Genomic DNA, 18,165 nt, shown 5'->3' with positions numbered 1-18,165 from the left:
TGAATTTCATTAATTTTAACTTAAAATTTAACCATTTTTAACTTTATTCTTATTTATTACGACCTCCGGTCCTAATTATAAGACCCAGTTGACTAATTTGAGGAGATTAAGGAAGTAAGTTAAGTTAGTTATTTGTAACAAATAAGTGTTGTCATTCCTAAAATATCCTTGTTAATTAAGTGTGTTGGTTAGAACTATCATTGATAGAAGGACTATCTTGGAAAAAATGTATAAATATGAGAATAAAATGAATTGGGGTCTTATAATTAGGACCAAACTAAAAGTCAAACGAGATCTTATATTAATGACCGAAGGTAGTATAAAAAATGACAGCAACGGATCACCGGGACATCGGAGAAAGAGTGTGGGTTTTGGAAGGGTCCAGTTGAGTAATTTTACAACCGTAACCTCGTAGAGCAGGCTGGTTCTTTTATTTTACACTTGAAGCGGAGAACCAAGTTTGGTCCCAGAAGCGGGAGTTTCTGCCTACTAAGGGCGAAAACTGAAAACTGAAAACTGAAAACTGAAAAGCCAAGAAAACCCAAAAGAGGAGCGCGCACTTCAAATGACCTTTGCGCCAATTAAATTGGTGATCGCGCCTCTTTCCCACGCGAATACGAAATCTCAGCCGTCCACGTTCACATCGCCTTCACCATCGCGGCTCTTTTGATGTGACCGTGTCCTCTGATAAATCATTTCCTCACTGTAGGTAGGGGCTAGGATTTGCTGAAAAGCAGAAAAGCATTTGTTCAACTGGACCGGTGTCTCTGGCTCGACTTCTTGTCCGAGACGCAGATGGAGGACTCTGGGAAGCATGGTAACAACAGTAAATTCTTGAACCCATGGATGCTTCAGTTCCAAAAAATGAGTCTTGAACTCAAGTGCCCTCTCTGGTTCGTGATCCTCTCGTCTTATGTACTCTTCTTAATTTCTTCCTCCATCTCTTCTCGTCTGGGTATTATTTCTTTTGCTTTCACTCTTTCTGGATGCTGAGAAAATTCGGGAACGGTTGCTAGACAAGAAACATTTTTTGAGCGTCAACATGTCTGCTTTAGTCTTGAGTTGCTTTGTGATATTGTCTCTGGAGAATCGGTTATATTTCTTCAGCTGCTAGATTCGATGTTAGAAATTATTGCCCTTTTCGTCTCCGAAATCCAATCTGCTTCTGTGAAAGAGGTCAGAATATGCAGTTTTGGATTTGGTTCACATTTTATTTTCTTTTAGCTTCTGGACCTTTATAGAAAGTAGTTCTGCAAAATTGGGAAGACCGTCTTAGTAATTACTGTTCAGAACGTTTCAAGCTCTTGAATTTGTGGCGGGGGGTTTAGGCTGGTGTTTTTTCCTATTTTCCTTCGGAAAATAAAAAATTCCAAGTCAGAGCTTCCTTTTTTGTGCCCCTGCAAACCAAACAGAAGAATCCTAATGCTTAATTCGGGAAAGTAATCTGACGTGCTTCTATTTTTCGCTCCCGTTTACCTTGCAGTTTAAACTTGTTCAAAAGGCCGATGTTACTTCCATGCAACCACATATTCTGCAGGTTTGTTTATTCTTCACAGTCTACTTTGTAAATTTTATATCCAATTTTTTTTGCTTGAAGTGTTTGAAATCGTAACAATGAAACTTGCAGCTCATGTATAGCCGATTGCTCGAGGCCTAGTTCAGAATGCGCTTTCTGTAATACTCATTATACTCAAAGAGGTTAGCTGTGATCTAATTCAGTATGTTGCTAAAGTGCCATGCATGCCGGTGTGTGAAATCTTAAAGCTCCAGACGCGAGCTCTACTTTCCTTTAATATGTCTGTTCAGAGTGGGTGTTGTTACTTCGTCCACTTCAAATGTTGGGGGAAGTTGACGTATACTATTGTTGGTTTTATTGTTGGCATGAAATGATCAATTCTTTTTTTTTTCCCTCTCAATTAATTTGGATGGCAGATCTGAGGTCTCTGCCTATCGTGGAAAACATGGTTGCAATTTATAAAAGCCTGGATGCTGCCTTTTATGCCAATCTATCTCAGCATCGTTCTTCTGGTAAAGCTGTTTTATTTTGCACGGGAATACTTCTAATCTGTTGAAATTTATCTGATTGCTTTTTAACCACATTATATTGCTTCTATCTATTGATGATTATAGATGAGCTGCCAGTTTTGTCCAAGGAGCCATCCAAAATATCTCTGGAAGATAATTTACACAGGGAGCAGTCAGTCTTTTCACAAACCGTGACTGAACGTGTTGAGGATCCTTTCAGTTTAGACCATTCTCGGGAAGTTGATATGGGCAATAATCACAAATACGAGAAGAGTGGTAATGTGATGCATGGTAAAGATAATAAGTTTGGGGGTTCTTGGAAGGAAGAAATTTTGATGAAATGTTCCCAACTGGATGGAGGGGCCCATGAAGATTGTGGACCTGTGGAAATGGACATAAATCAAGTTACTCAATCTTCACCAGGCAGCCCTCCATTTTGTGATACAAAAGGTTCAGACAATGACTGCAGTGACCGGGACAGTGAACATGTAAGAAACTGAGATGCCATCAAAGATATTTTTTTCAGCCACTTTAAAGCAACTTTACATTTTTGTACCCGTGAATCTCCCTCAATTGAATACCCTTTTCTCATGGAATGGTCTGAATCAGGGACTTCAAGACTGTGTTGTGAAAGTAATGACCAGCTCATAAATTCATCTTTTTAGTGGCGGTTGAGACTAGATGCATCCTGATTCAAGTATGATGTGACTACATAATTGCACATACTGACTAGTTATAATAAGATTAAGAGGATTTTAGACTGCTCCAAAGAATATTCAAAGTAATGGTTTTTATGATTATTAAGTTCATTGTCCTTAACTTTCTATACACATGTCTAGCAATTTATATCATCAGTATGTTGTATGCTCTGTTTTATCTTGAAATGACCAGAAATGACCAGCAATTTCTTTTTTCCTTCCCCAGCGCATGCCTGCTGAAAGATTAGAAAGTTCTTCATCAAAGAGAGCAAGCAAAGAAAATGAAATATTGGAAAAGAGGATCCAGTTGAGGTCTGAAAGCTCTGCCTCTGAAACAGAGGGTCTTGTGAGAGACTCCAAGAGGCCAAAAAATCTTATACATGACAACAATGGCATGCAAGCTAATGTTACCCATCAAAGTAAGCCCATGACTTCTGAATGTAACGTGGACCTTAAATCTGGGATTGACCTGGATTCATGTTCAAATACAAGCGTGTGTTCTTTTTGCCAGTCTTCTAGAGCCTCGGAGGTAATATACATGATTTTAACGTGACACTGCGTGTTTCTCCTGTCTATCCTCTAAAGTATTCTATTCTATTATGATGTTTGCTAGTATGCATTAGTTTAACTATATTGTTAAAATCTCTTAGGTTACTGGGCCGATGTTGCATTATAAAAATGGAAATTTGGTGACAGGAGCTGCAGCGTTCCAACCGAATGTGATACATGTGCATAAACTTTGCATTGAATGGTATGCTGTTGATGTCTTACTGATCAATTCCAGCATGTAAATTGAACATTATGATCGCTTGTCTCCTGACTCAGGAAATTAATTATACCATAAACCTTGAAAATCCAGGTCACCTCAAGCGTATTTTGTTGATGAAACTGTTAAAAATTTGAGGGCAGAAGTGGCAAGGGGAGCAAAGCTTAAATGCAGCAAATGTGGCCAAAAGGGGGCTGCTCTTGGATGCTATGTCAGATCCTGTAGGAGAACTTATCATTTTCCTTGTGCAATGGAAATCTCAGCTTGCCGTTGGGATGATGTAGCTTCTCTCCTATTTGACTTTTTTGGTTATTACTTGGGATATGCATTATTTTAAACAGACTTTCAATTGATTGATCTAAACATAGGTTTATTCTATGGCCAGGAGGAATATCTTATGCTCTGTCCAGCTCATTCTCATGTCAAATTTCCAAGTGAGAAATCCATTTCTAAGAAACAGAGCTCCCGGAAGCATCCTGCACCATCTCATTTGTATGTTTGCAGTTCTGCTATCTGCTATTTCAGTTACTTGGCAGTTGATTTCTGATTCCGTCATTCTGATACTGCTTAAACCTGATTTTAACTGCTTGTGTGATGTCATATTACTGAGCTAATGTTTTGTCCTGGTTGTAGGACATCTAAGCTGTCAAATTCTCCACTGGTTCTGTCAGATGATAGTAAACATTTGGTTTTCTGTGGATCTGCTCTGTCTACAGATGAAAAGGTTGATATCTATAATGCATTCTTTTCTGTTCTTTGTCGTCTGCATGTTATTTTCTCATTTACCTTCTCGAGACCTCTTGTTCCATTGTGATTGCAGTATTTTGTTGCAAAAAGTAGAAGATGGATTCTGAATCATTGTATTGGAAGCATCATATTATATATATGCGCGCATGCGCGCGCGCACAAAATATTTGAAGATATAATTGTTGAAGTAGCTGGCATAAGCTTCTGATATTAGACTCAATTCAATGGTTAAGAAAAGTGAAAATGCCTTATTTGGAGTATTTTACATGACTCTCTCGAAAGCCTTACATCAGCTTTTGACCTTTTATTTTGCAAGTGCATGGGAGTATCTTATTGTACTCCCTCTGTCCCTTTTTATAAGTAACCGTGGACTTTATCACATAGATAAAAAAAAGTAAGTTAAAAACAATAAATAGGTAAAAATTGGAAGTTCTTTCTTCGAAATACCCTTATTTATGGAAGAGAGGGAGTATAAAAAAGAGAATAAAAAAATTATTATAATAAAAAGAATTATAAAAGAGAGAGAATGTGGATGGAGAGAGATGGTGATTTGGAAAATGAGATAATAAATATATTGGGTATTAAAATGAGTAATTAATGGGGCAAAATAGGAAATTTGTTACAAAATGCTGATATTTAGAGACAAGAAAGAGATCGTAGTTGTTGTTTAGGGAGTATTGTTTTATATCATGATTTACTAATGATAATCTTTTCCCACCTCTTTCAATTCAGATACATTTGATCAATTTTGCAAGTAGGATTGGTGCTACCGTTACCAAGTTTTGGACGCCAGATGTGACACACGTGATTGCAGCAACTGATTCAAACGGAGCATGTGCCAGGACACTTAAAGTTCTTATGGCCATTTTAAATGGGCAATGGATTCTTAAAATGGACTGTAAGTTATTTAGGCTCTTTTTGCGTGTAATGTCATACCGCATATCATTTCTTGAATTTGCAGTGACTAGCATAATATGTTTTAAGTAGTTCCCAACTACTCCTTCTAGTTTTAAATGTAGGAATTACATAACTAGTTTGCATAAGAAAATTAGTTAAATTAGTTATTTATAAAAGATGTGTATTGATTTCTTAAGATATCCTCTTAAATCATATGCATTGGCTTATCCTTTGATAAAATTTCTCTTAATATATACAATTAATAGAGATAGTTTAGGAACAAATTATGAATCTAGGAATTAAAGTGGATTGAGATTTTACATTTAGGGGGTGTTTGAATGAAATTAAAATTATGGTTTTAAAAGTGTTTTTACAGTATACGAAGGAAATATGTGGAGGAGTTTATTTTGATTTGTGGAAAAATGCTTTTAAAAAACACTTTTCACTCAACCCAAACACCCCCTTAGTATCAAAGTAAATTCTTACACTAACTCTTATGTTTAAGACCAGAGAAAGTATATCAAACTTATTTTTTGTGCCACTGGATCTAATGATTACTTCTCATTGTAATTCGTGCTCAACAGCTTATTATGTGACTAACATTGCTATATCTTTCATGCATGCTCAAGCTCTGTGCATTAAATTTCTCCATTCTTCTTAATTCTTATGTATATCCTTAGTAATGTTTGTGCTGCCTATTTTATCTGTAGGGGTAACTGCAAGCATGGAGGTGATGCGTCCTGTGGAAGAAGAGCTATATGAAATAAGTCTTGATAACCATGGCTGTCAAGGTGGCCCAAAAGCTGGCAGACTTAGGGCATTGGCCAATGTAAATACTTTTCCATTTCATCCTATTTTCCCCAATATGGTTTTCATGGGTCATTATTTTTGGGGAATTATGGGCGATATCTGATGTTAAATTACTTGGTAAATATCTTTGCTTATATGCTGATAACCTGTGATGATTGTAGGCGCCCAAGCTGTTTAACGGCTTTAGTATGTACTTCTCTGGTGATTACACGTCAGATTATAGGGAAGATCTTGTAGACTTGGTTGTAGCGGGAGGAGGCACTATTTTAGAAAGCAAGGAAGAATTGCATAAAGGTCATGACTGCAAGGAGACCTCAAAGCTGATTGTTTACAATCTTGATCCTCCACAAGGGAGCAGGTTGGGGGATGAAGTTACAATTCTTTGGGAGAGATTAAACGAGGCAGAGGATTTAGCCGCTACCACTGGTTCACAAGTCGTTGGTCACACATGGATCTTGGAATCAATTGCTGCATGCAATTTACAGCCTTTTCTTGGTTAGATTGCTCCTAGGTAGGTGATACCCAGTTGTGTGGCCTAAACTAACGAGCTATTTGTGCCTAGCGAGAGGCTTGTGTACAGGTTTCAAATGTATTTTGTACCATTAGTTATGAATAATATATTATTTAATGACATTCTGGACCGTAGTGGTTTTTTGAATGTATGAAGTTACTTTTGCTCTTTAACGATTAACTTTTTTTGAGCCAAAATGTTGAGGTATATCCTAATTCTCCAACTTTTCTAGTCATAGAAAACGGTAATGAAGATGCTAAGTTTAAAAATGGATTTCTGTCATGGTGTTTTTTTTATTTTTTTGATACACGAAGAGAGGGAAGCCCTCCAACTAAGATCCTATGTGTCGCCTCATGTCCTCATGCAGGATATTGCCGATCTCCAATATGGGTGTTTCCATTGGGTGATATCCCCAAGCGGTAGTTAGAGCCGTCTTCGTGAGTACATCTGTAGTGGCGTTCGCATTTCTATTGATATGGGCAACCTCAAGTTCCCATTCTCGCTTCTGTAGAGCTTTGAGTTCTGTTAGGAGCCCAACATAGGGGTGGTCGCTAATGTTGTCCAGATTAAGTAACTGCACCACCTTTAGTGCATCTGTTTTTGCAATGAGTCGTCTTTCTCCTCTATCCCATGCCATTTTCAGACCAAGGAGTAGGGCCCATAGTTCTGCATGGAGACTGTTACCTCCTTCAACGTGAAACATGAAGCCTGAGATGAACACACCAGTTTCGTCCCGTAGCAGTCCACCATTGCCTGTTCTAGTATTCGGTGACCAAGCCCCATCCACGTTGCGTTTTTTCCAACCCTCAGTGGGTGCTGACCATCCTGCTTGTCGGTTATTCACTTGGTGTCCGTTGATTCTTGTGCCTGCTAGTTTCTGTCGTGCTCGGGCAATGCTCTGTATTATTATCATGGCTTTGGATATTAAAGTCTCATTGCTCATATGCTTCTGTTTGAAAATTCGAAGGTTGCGCCGCTTCCACAGTAACCAGCATATCGTCGTGAACAAACTGCTCCATTCCTCACTTCTATGTGGGCATTTCTTTCGAGTGTTCTCTTGAATCCAAGTTGTCAAGTTTCCATCAAAGAACTTTCTGCATATGGCCGCGGGAATTACCATACTCCACAGCTGTTTCGTCTCTCTACAATCACGCAGCACATGAATGGTAGACTCCGAGGAGTGGTTGCACCACGTGCACAGGTTGTCATTTGTCATTCCCGGCAAGTACGCTCCTCATTAGTTAGTAGCTTGTTTTGTAGGGCCAGCCAGAGGAAAGATTTGCATCTATGCATGGTGTCAATTTTCCACACTCGTTACCAATTCACCTGTCTATCTTCTCGTTCTTCGTTAATCACGTTATGGGCACTTCGGACGGTGAAAGATCCATGTTTATCATGCTTCCAGCTAACATTGTTAGTCGAGGGGTTCAATATACAACCATCCTTAACAAAACGCCATGATGCTTTAATCCCTGACCAGGTATTCGATCCAGGGCGAGCTTGGTTTATGGTTGGAAGTAGGTCGTCTCCACACTTGTATTTGGTACGTATCACCTGTACCCATAAGTCGTTTGGTTTCTTATGAGATTCCACCCGAGCTTAGCCATATAAGCCAAGTTTTGTGCCTTCATTCTTTTGAATCCCAACCCTCCATTGCCCTTAGTCTTGCAGACACTCTCCCACGCCACCAAGTGTGCCTGTCTTTTCTCTGTCATGGAACCCCATAAGAAGTTTCGATTAAGTTGCTCAATCTCATTACAGGTAGTGGTTGGTAGTGAAGCGGTTTGCATGGTGTATCTTGGCATTGCTGAAGTTACAGAGTTAATCAGAATAGCTAGGCCCGCAAGGGAGAGTGAGTTGATTTTCCAATTCCCTAAACGTTGTTTCACTTTATCCACCAACCCGCCAAAGCTTGCGGCAGACACCCTTTGATGATGTAATGGTACCCCTAGATACTTTCCCAGGTCGGCAACCATCTGGAACCCGAGTAAGGTGCTTCATTCATTTCTTCTTGTGTGATTGACATTCTTGGAGAAAAACACTCGGGTTTCTGCTGAAGAGACTTTCAGTCCCGAGCTTCGACAAAACGTGTCCAAGCAGTTTCGCACCTGTGTCGCTTGAGAGGCAGAAGCTTCCATAAATAACATAATATCATCAACAAAAAAAAGGTGCGAGAGTGGGGGGCTTGACTTACAGAGCCGTATAGGCAGCCATGTACGGGATTCTACTTGTTCCTGGATTAAGTGCGCTAGTTTTTCCATGCATGGGACAAAAAGGTAGGGTGAAATTGGGTCTCATTGTCTCACATCTCTGCTGGGAATGAAGGAGCCAGTGACTTACCCATTCCAAGGGAGTTTCACAGTAGGCGATGAGATACACCTGAGAATAACTTCTATGAGATGGCTTGGTAGATTTATTTCCTGGAGACAATTCCTCAAAAAGTGCCAATTAAGTCTATCACATGCTTTTTCAAGATCAATTTTAATGGTCATAAACCTTTTTTTTCCTGTCATATTGCGCATAGAGTGCACCATCTCTTGGGTTATCACAATATTATCTGAACTGTGCTTTCCCGGGACAAAGCTGCATTGATTTGGACTGACTAACTTTGGCAGGATACCTTTTAATTTGTTTGCCAAGACCTTTGTGATCACCTTAAACATGTCATGGTGTTTCTTTGCCTCGATGGTTTGAATTGATTTCACGAGTTTTCAGTGAGAAATTTATCCATTTACGTTGTTTTTTTAAAACATTAATTTAGGACAACTCTTTGTAACGCCTATAGATATTGCGACAACCATGCGGCTGCGGAAGCGAAGCAATGGTCTTCAAATAAGAGTCTTCTCAATTTATATAAACATTTGTCACAACCATTGGCAAGCGGGGTGGTGGCGCAGTTGGCTAGCGCGTAGGTCTCATAGCGTCTGAGTTATCCTGAGGTCGAGAGTTCGAGCCTCTCTCACCCCAGTTTGTTTTTTTCCCTTTCTTGCTTTTTAATTCTTCTGGTTCAAGTTCAAATTCAAATTAAATGCTAATCCAAATTCTAATTCTGATCGGGCGGTCAGACGGCAAAAATGAGTGGGGCCCGTCCGATGATGGTTCGAATCTAAGCGCTGATGACAGGGATATGTCTTTAACAAGACAATTAAATTAAAAATTAAAAAATAAAACGAAATTGCAAATTACAGGCTGGGATCAACAATCATTCTTATAACGGTCACTTACATCTTTTTCAATGAGAGAATTTTTTATTTAAAAAAAAAACGGAGCCTCCTAAAGTTTCTTGACCGTTTTTTGTCCCTACCAACGTCACACTAAACGCGCACTTCCCCCAAACCCACCACGCTCTCCATCACCCCGCTTCTCCTTCTTCCTCTATCCCTCCTCAATGTTCTATTTCATATCATGACGGCACCTACTAGGGAAGCCTTCCTCTTCTGATTGCTCACTTGGAGTCGCTGAAACTGAAACCCTAAGAGATCTGCGATGGGTTGTTTTCTTGCGTGTTTTGGTTCATCTAAAGATGCGAAACGCAGAAAACAGAGGCGCAAGATTCCGCCTCGTGACTGTGACCAAGTAAGAATTTTCTTTCATCTTCTTCAAGCTTTGCTGTGCCTTTTAGTGTGTGGCTTGGAGACTAACTGGGAAAAGCAGCGTCGAAAAAAATTGATATGATTGAAACTGGTTATTATGACGTTGGGGGAGAGCAGATTAGGTGCTTGTCCAATTAATGGTTCTGTTCTGGCAGTGTTTTTCAATAATTTTTCCACGTCTATGCATAATCTTGATTTTTACCCCTCCCTCCGTTTTCTTTCTTCTGATTTTCTCAACAAACAGAGCTAAGCAAATTAGTGTTTCTCCTCTTGTGATAATATTAACATGAATGTTGACTATAACAGCGGAGTACAACTAGCAAGCCGGAGCAATCTTGTGTCACTTCAGTTCAGGATCACTCCAAACCAGCCACAATTAGCACTACATCAAGAGTCCAGTAAGCAATTTCAGCCACAAAAGCCTACATGCCTTTTCCCTTATGTCCGTCCTCTCGGTTGGTCCCCCCCCCCCCCAAGCTTTTTTTGATAATGATAAATGGACTTTGAATGTAGGGATCTCAAACCTGAGGAGCAGTTAAACTTCAGTACGAGGAAGAAAGTAACCTTTGATTCTAATGTGAAAACATACGAGCCGGTTTTGCAAGATGAAGTTGCGGAGCTTCACTTGGAGAAGAGTGAACAAGGTGGGAATAAGGAAGAAGCTTTGGGGAAATCAAGCCAATCCAAATCTTCCTCAGACGCTAGTTCGGTGACTTCTTCAGGGTCTTTTCCTCCGAGTAGCAGATACCAAAATTGCAGAGATAGCGATGATGAAGAAGAAGAAATGGATTACGGGGTTAGTGACCTCAGTGATGAAGACAGTGACATAGGAGAAGAATTCGGCGAGGACTTAGACGATGACATTGAATATTCAAGGGCAAGAACTTCTGCTGCTAAAAAGGCTGCTGAGGAGATGAAAAGTGTAACCCGAACTGGTCCTTTGCGTGAGAGTGAAGCGAAGCCAATTGTGACGAACCCAAATGCTCGAGATAGAAGTGCTTATGTTCATCCTGTGCTGAACCCAGTAGAAAATCTCACTCAGTGGAAAGCTGTTAAAGCCAAAAGAACACAGCCTTCAATCCCTCAGAAAGAGAATTCCAGTTCCAATCAGGAGTATCAGATCCCTTTTAGTTCAGAACCCAGCTTCAAGGAACGATCTCAAGGGATTGACTCTTCAAAGAAATCGAAGCAGGAAATCGCGGTTGATGCTAGCCTTTCAAATTGGTTGGTTTCAGCAGAAACTACACCAGTTAACAGGTCTAGTTCAGTTGCTTTGCATGCTGGTACACCTGACAGGAGCACTTCACCAGGTTCAGTAATAAGCCACGAAGATAGACCCATTTTGGGTGCATTAACAGTTGAGGAGATTAAGCAGTTTTCAGCTACCAATTCACCAAGGAAGTCACCAAGTAAGAGTCCGGATGAGATGCCAATTATAGGGACTGTGGGGACATACTGGAGTCACTCCGGCTCTTTTAAGGATTCTTCTGGCTCTGTATCTTCCTTTAAAGGAATTCCTAACACCACAAGCAAGTACAGAGAGGTAAAGATGAAGTGAAACTTGAGAGGAAGATTATGCACAGGCTTAAGTTTGGATTCTGATTTTGGATTTGACTGCTTGTGCAGGATAAGAAGGTGAATTGGCATTCTACCCCATTTGAGACAAGGTTAGAGAGGGCTTTAAATAGAGGCGCTGCTGAAGTTGCTGGCACTCACGTTCCATCTGTATTTTAGACGATGATTCTTTGTGTGGGTTTTGGGGTGTATGTTGTTGTGAATGCTCTCGCCCCCCCCCCCCCTCTTTTTTCATGTAATTCTTTGTGTATTTATCATTTAAAGGATATTATTGAGTGTGACATTTTCTCTACCCTGATGCTCGATGAATTTCAGCGGATAATAAATGCACAGGTTAACGGTTTTGCAAATGCGCCTGGTAAAAGGGGAGATAAGTCAAAGAAGAAAGAGGGAATGAAAAATTGACGAAGGCCCGAAAGTAGACTAAACATGATCCATTTCCACAACTAACTTTAGCCAAGTCCAACAAAAATTCGGAGCTCATCTTCGGATATAAAAATATTTACTCATCTTGTCTTTAATATAAGGCTCATTTAACTAATCTGATTAGATTAAAAAAGTTAGGTAAATTAGTTAATTATAAAAAAAGTGACATATTTTTCCTAAAACACCATAATCATCTTTTTTAATACTCCTCTCCCTCTTCTACTTGGTTATAGTTGAGAGAATATCCATAAGGGTAATTTAGAGAAAATTGATAAATATGAGAAATGGGTTTTATATTTAGGATCAAAACCAACTTAAGAATTGGATCCTATATTAAAGACCGGAGGAGTAGCTTATTATGTGATTCTATTCTGATTTTGTTCTTTAAAAAATATATTAACGAGATTAAAGAAGGATGTGAATAGGCGGGTCTTTCGGAAGTTCTAATTTGGTGCTGTACTCGGTTTTGGGAAGCCTCGTGAGCTCTTGTTGTGTTGGAACTTGGAGGGATTGACTGTGGATGTCTTGGACAGTAAGCTTGATCCTCCTGTTATTGGGTTGCCACAAAATATCTTATTTGAAATTTGACTTTCCTGAATAAGCAATGGTAGAGAAGCCAGCCATGAAAAATGTAAAATCTCTTCTTTTTTTTTAAATAAAATGTAAATTTTCTATACTGATAGTAATAAAGCTAATTTGATGGAAAAACGAGTAACTTCTTATTCCTTTTTTCTCTCTCATTGTCTTTATTATTATTAGTGGGGAATTATTTACTCTCCGAATTCTACAATAAAATGTTTTAGCTACATTCTAGTCTCAACATTGCAGTCCATGCTTAGAATGCAGATTCTACGAATTACAACTAACAGAATACATCTCTTAAATTTCATGTAACATTCTCGTGTGTAATACTCCTCTGATCCTTAATATAAGACCCATTTAACTAATTTGATTATATTAAGAAAGTTAGGTAAGTTAGTTAATTATAAGAAATGTAACATATTTTTTCTAAAACATCATAATCATCTTTCTTAATATCTCTCTCTTCCTCTTCTACTTGATTATGGTTGAGGGGTATCCATAAGGGTAATTTAGAGAAAACTGATAAATATAAGAAATGGGTCTTATATTTAGGATCAAAACTAACTTAACAATTGGGTCTTATATTAAGGACTGGAGGAGTATAATGGAAAACAATATTTTTCACGTTCTTAATGAAAATACCACATCTTAAAGCATGATAAATATTATCTAAGATTACTTGATCTAGCGGCAGATCAGCTAGATCACAAAGTGGGCAAACTGGAATTGCCCACCCTATTAAAAAAAAAAAAAACATTGAGGAGAGGTATCTTAATCGTAAAGTCTCGATCTAGATTAGTCAGTTGCTCGGACATCTAGTAATAGAATCCAAAAAAGTACTATACGCAGTGACCCAAAGGGTTTTAGAAAAAAAAGAAAACAAAGAGCCTGATAGTATAATAATCCCGAAAAGTGGGTTTGGAGGTTGGGGTAAAAAAATAAAATAATGCAAGTGGATTTTCTTGGTGGGGAATTTCAATTGGCTGATCAAATTGTGCGGTGCTTTAAACCCGTTTTCAGCCACAAGTGCCGTCCCATAATCCTAATTTAATTAAGAGACATTAGCCCTTCAAATATACCCTGCTGTAATAACAAAAAAGATGCCTTCATTTAAATCACATTTAACATTTTATATTTTTACGCTTGCTCTCACCTAAAATCTGTTTTCTTGAGCTTGATAGTGGTCTTTTTATGGTTCATGTTTAAATCATAATTTTACAGTACCTAATCTACCATATTATGTGTGCATATAAATGTAGACGTTGAGTCCATTGACTATGGAGTTGGGTCAACAGTCAATTTTGTTCAAAGGCTTCTCACTCTTAATTTGTTTTGACGGCTGCAAAAAGAACGAAGGTATAATTATGACTCCAGTGCTTTTGCAGTTTAAATTTTGGGTGTTTAGATGTAATTTTCTCAAATAACAGGTTTAATTAAGACTCTTTAGAATCCAGCCAGTATTGATTAAGCAAGGGCCATGATCAATCACATCCAAATCAAAGCCCATATAACTTTATTTAGACAAATCCACGACTTCCTCATTGCGCTAGATCTAGTCTCCTCTTTGAATAGATTGGCACCCATAACTAATTCCTAGTTGCTGAATATCTTATATCAGAGTCATGTGTTTGACTATACTCCTAAATCATTAACAAGAATCCATGCACACACACATTTATATATATAAAGCACTGAGGGCATTCGAATGCAAAAAGTTTGCCATAGAGATGCCATATGACAGGCATGGCAACCTTTCCAAAAGCTCCTCCCTTCCTCTTTCTTCTACTCTTTCTATTCTTTCTTCCATTGCAGATCATTGCTTCTCCTAGAACCGAAGCAGAAGCTCTAATCAAATGGAAAACAAGTCTCTCTCTTCCTCTTCCTGATTTTCTCGATTCATGGTCCCTCACCAACCTCAACAGTCTCTGCAATTGGGAGGCCATTGTTTGTGATGATACTAACACAACAATCTCAGAGATAGATCTCTCTAATGCAAACCTCAATGGGACACTTGAAGAGCTGGATTTTGCTTCTCTTCCTAACCTCTCCCTCTTCAATCTCAATAGCAACAGTTTCAGTGGGTCAATTCCTTCTGCAATTGGTAACCTCTCCAAGATCAGTTTCTTGGACCTGGGATTAAACTTCTTTGAAGGAACACTTCCTTCTGAACTGGGTCAGCTAAAGGAGCTTCAATATTTTAGTGTTTACCTCAATAATCTCGACGGTACTATTCCTTATCAGATCACAAATCTTCCAAAGGTATGGTACCTAGACCTTGGCTTCAACTTCTTTATATCTCCTGCTGATTGGTCATATTATTCAGGAATGCCATCTTTAATCCACCTTAGTTTGGCGCTCAATTCTTTTACTTCTGAATTCCCAAGTTTCATACTGGAATGTCAGAACTTGACATACCTTGACATGTCTCAGAATGACATGTCTGGCCTAATACCAAAGTCCATGCATAAGAGACTGGGTAGGCTTGAATATCTGAATCTCACCAATTGTGGGCTGGAAGGATCTCTGTCATCAAATTTGTTCAAGCTTTCTAATCTAAAAGAACTTCGCTTGGGGAGTAACAAGTTTTCTGGTCCTATTCCTAGAGAGTTGGGATTGATGCCTGTACTTCAACTTCTTGAATTGAATAACAATTCAATCGGAGGGGAAATTCCCAACTCGCTAGGAAATCTCAGGGATCTAATTATACTTGATCTCCGTGAGAATTTTTTGAATTCTACTATCCCTTCTGAACTTGGCTTCTGTACTAATCTAACCTTCCTGAGTTTGGCAATGAATAATCTGACCGGTCCTTTGCCTTTGTCATTATCTCAACTGACCAAAATAACAGAATTGGGGTTATCCGAAAATTCTTTTTCCGGCCAGCTTTCTTCCTTGTTGGTTTCCAATTGGACCGAGTCGGTCTCTTTGCAACTTCAACACAACAAATTCACAGGCGAAATCCCGCCAGAGATTGGCTTGTTGACAAAAATCACATACTTGTATGTGTATAATAACGATTTCTTTGGTCCCATTCCTGATGAGATTGGAAACTTGAAAGTATTGATGGAATTAGACCTTTCAGGAAACCAATTCTCAGGGCCAATTCCGTCAACTATTTGGACCCTTACAAACATCACCATCATAAACCTTTTCTCCAATAAACTCTCTGGAAACATTGCCATGGATATTGGAAACTTGACCTCTCTACAAGTTCTCGACGTCAACACTAACTATTTGCAGGGAGAGTTACCAGAGACTATTTCTCAGCTAACTGAGCTACAGTTCTTTTCTGTATTCTCCAATAATTTTTCAGGCAAAATTCCTAAGAATTTTGGGAAGTATAGTCTTTCTTTGTGTTGTGTCAGCTTCTCAAACAATAGCTTCTCTGGAGAACTACCAAGTGATTTGTGCGGTGGTTTCAAAATAACACGTTTGACTGTGAATAACAACAGTTTTTCTGGGCAAGTACCAAAATGCTTGAGAAATTGTTCGGAACTAGTTAGAGTTCGTCTTGATGAAAATCAATTCACAGGAAACATCACAGAAGCATTTGGAGTTCATCCCAGTCTTGTCGTTGTCTCATTGAGTGCGAATCAGTTTTTTGGCCAGCTCTCTCCTCTGTGGGTGAATGCTTAAACTTAAGCAGGATAGAAATTGACAGAAATAAACTTTCGGGTAAAATTCCGCCTGAGCTAAGTAAGTTGAGCCGATTGCAATATTTAAGCCTGTCCTCCAATGAGTTGACTGGCCATATTCCACCTGAAATGGGCAATCTCAGCCAGCTTTACATGTTCAGCTTGAGCAAGAATCATTTGACAGGGCTGATTCCGGAGAGTATTGTCAGATTACCTCATCTTAACTATCTTGATTTATCAGATAACAACTTCACTGGAAGCATACCGAAAGAGCTTGGTAACCATGATGGCCTAAAGAGCTTGAATCTAAGTCACAACAATCTAGCTGGGGAGATACCATCTGAGCTTGGCAACCTGTTCTCGCTCCAATACGTCTTGGATCTCAGTAGCAACTCTCTTTCAGGGACAATTCCTCAAAACCTTGAGAAGCTTATTTCTTTGATGATACTCAATCTCTCACACAACCATCTTTCAGGGACAATCCCACCAACCTTTCCGAGCATGCCGAGCCTCCAATCTATTGATTTTTCTTATAATAACTTGACGGGCTCAATCCCAACTGGGGGTATTTTCAAAACAACACCTGCTAAAGCTTATGCTGGAAACTCACTGTGCGGGGAGGGAAATGGATTAACTGCTTGCTCTACAGCATCTACCCAAGACAAGTCCAAAGGGATAAACAAAAAGGTTCTTCTTGGGATTATTATACCAGTTTGTGGGCTATTAATCATAGGGATGGTCGGATTCCTAATATTCCGCAGGCAGGCCAAACCCCTTGACGAAGAGACCAAAGATAGTGAAAAGACTGAAAACTCTGTGTCCACAGCATGGGGAAGAGATAGAAAATTCACATTTGCTGAAATTGTCAAGGCAACCGACGATTTCAGTGAGAGGTACTGCATAGGAAAAGGAGGATTCGGAAGCGTTTATAAAGCAGTATTATCAACAGGTCTAGTTGTAGCAGTTAAAAGGCTCAATATCTCAGACACCATTGACATTCCAGCAGTGAATCGCCAGAGTTTTGAGAATGAGATAAGAACACTAACCGAAGTTAGGCACCGCAATATCATCAAGTTTTACGGGTTCTGTTCCAGCAAGGGACGCATGTACTTGGTGTATGAATATATGAACAGAGGCAGTCTGAGCAAAGTGTTATACGGGGAAGAAGGTAAACTAGAACTAGACTGGCCCACAAGGATAAGAATTGTACAGGGAATAGCACACTCAATTGCCTACCTTCACAGTGATTGTTCCCAACCAGTAGTTCACCGAGATGTGACGCTCAACAACATATTATTGGACTCAGATTTTGAACCCCGCCTTGCAGATTTTGGCACTGCAAAGCTACTGAGCTACAATTCAACAAGCTGGACCTCGATTGCCGGATCCTATGGTTATATGGCTCCAGGTATCTATCAATCAATCGACCAACTCTTATTCTCCAATTGTTTCAATTTCATCGCATATCCAATTAGCATCTCGGCATGTAAAATTATGGTTCCTGACAAATTTAAAACTTGCAGAGCTAGCACAAACCATGAGGGTCACGGAGAAATGCGATGTGTACAGTTTTGGAGTGGTGACGTTGGAGATAATGATGGGGAAGCACCCAGGAGATCTCCTAACTTCGATGTCTTCGATACAGTATTTGTCGTCAATGGAGGATTCAGAGGTGCTTCTGAAGGATTTGCTGGACCAGAGGCTACCACCTCCAAGAGGCCAATTAAGTGAAGCAATAGCGTTCATAGTGACAAAAGGGTCGGCCTGCACGCGGAACAATCCAGAGTCGAGACCCACGATGCGTTCTGTGGCGCAAGAACTTTCGGTTAAGACACAAACTTGTCTTGCAGAGCACTTTGGGACGATAACCAAAAACAAGTTAACAGGGTATCAGAAGTAG

General features: G+C 39.4%; 2 protein-coding genes, 1 non-coding gene and 1 pseudogene across 3 annotated transcripts; all 4 read left to right on the top strand.

Annotated features, from left to right (window-relative positions):
* Positions 1-517: 517 nt before the first annotated feature.
* On the top strand, positions 518-6,651 carry LOC114717331 (BRCA1-associated RING domain protein 1). The gene is made up of 13 exons (XM_028902437.1): positions 518-893; positions 1,484-1,537; positions 1,628-1,698; positions 1,933-2,028; positions 2,131-2,513; positions 2,950-3,252; positions 3,374-3,474; positions 3,583-3,769; positions 3,875-3,981; positions 4,123-4,213; positions 4,969-5,134; positions 5,844-5,962; positions 6,105-6,651. Exons 1-13 carry the CDS (start codon positions 796-798, stop codon positions 6,441-6,443), a joined length of 2,115 nt encoding a protein of 704 aa, XP_028758270.1. The 5' UTR covers positions 518-795; the 3' UTR covers positions 6,444-6,651.
* A 2,685-nt stretch (positions 6,652-9,336) lies between these two features.
* Positions 9,337-9,421, top strand: TRNAM-CAU (transfer RNA methionine (anticodon CAU)). The gene is given in 2 exon segments: positions 9,337-9,374; positions 9,386-9,421. It is a non-coding gene; the product is annotated as a tRNA-Met (tRNA).
* Positions 9,422-9,771: 350 nt separating this feature from the next.
* Positions 9,772-11,914, top strand: LOC114717348 (uncharacterized). The gene is made up of 4 exons (XM_028902474.1): positions 9,772-10,030; positions 10,354-10,445; positions 10,561-11,590; positions 11,674-11,914. Exons 1-4 carry the CDS (start codon positions 9,941-9,943, stop codon positions 11,779-11,781), a joined length of 1,320 nt encoding a protein of 439 aa, XP_028758307.1. The 5' UTR covers positions 9,772-9,940; the 3' UTR covers positions 11,782-11,914.
* A 2,217-nt stretch (positions 11,915-14,131) lies between these two features.
* LOC114717349 (MDIS1-interacting receptor like kinase 2-like) lies at positions 14,132-18,165 on the top strand (annotated as a pseudogene).

This window comes from Neltuma alba, unplaced genomic scaffold, assembly GCF_004799145.2.
Source record: "Neltuma alba isolate B1F8T4 unplaced genomic scaffold, ASM479914v2 tig00011733_pilon, whole genome shotgun sequence".
Lineage (NCBI taxonomy): Eukaryota > Viridiplantae > Streptophyta > Magnoliopsida > Fabales > Fabaceae > Neltuma > Neltuma alba.
The sequence above is the reverse complement of the archived record's forward strand: the minus strand, read 5'-3'. Positions and strand labels throughout refer to the sequence as shown.

Bases quoted from the DNA above. Each gene is read 5' to 3' on its own strand.
- LOC114717348 (XM_028902474.1), top strand. From the start codon at position 9,941: ATGGGTTGTTTTCTTGCGTGTTTTGGTTCATCTAAAGATGCGAAACGC. The intron at 10,031-10,353 runs GTAAGAATTTTC...TGACTATAACAG, and splicing joins CGCCTCGTGACTGTGACCAA to CGGAGTACAACTAGCAAGCC. The intron at 10,446-10,560 runs GTAAGCAATTTC...CTTTGAATGTAG, and splicing joins AGCACTACATCAAGAGTCCA to GGATCTCAAACCTGAGGAGC.
- LOC114717331 (XM_028902437.1), top strand. From the start codon at position 796: ATGGAGGACTCTGGGAAGCATGGTAACAACAGTAAATTCTTGAACCCA. The intron at 2,514-2,949 runs GTAAGAAACTGA...TTCCTTCCCCAG, and splicing joins GTGACCGGGACAGTGAACAT to CGCATGCCTGCTGAAAGATT. The intron at 3,982-4,122 runs GTATGTTTGCAG...TCCTGGTTGTAG, and splicing joins CATCCTGCACCATCTCATTT to GACATCTAAGCTGTCAAATT.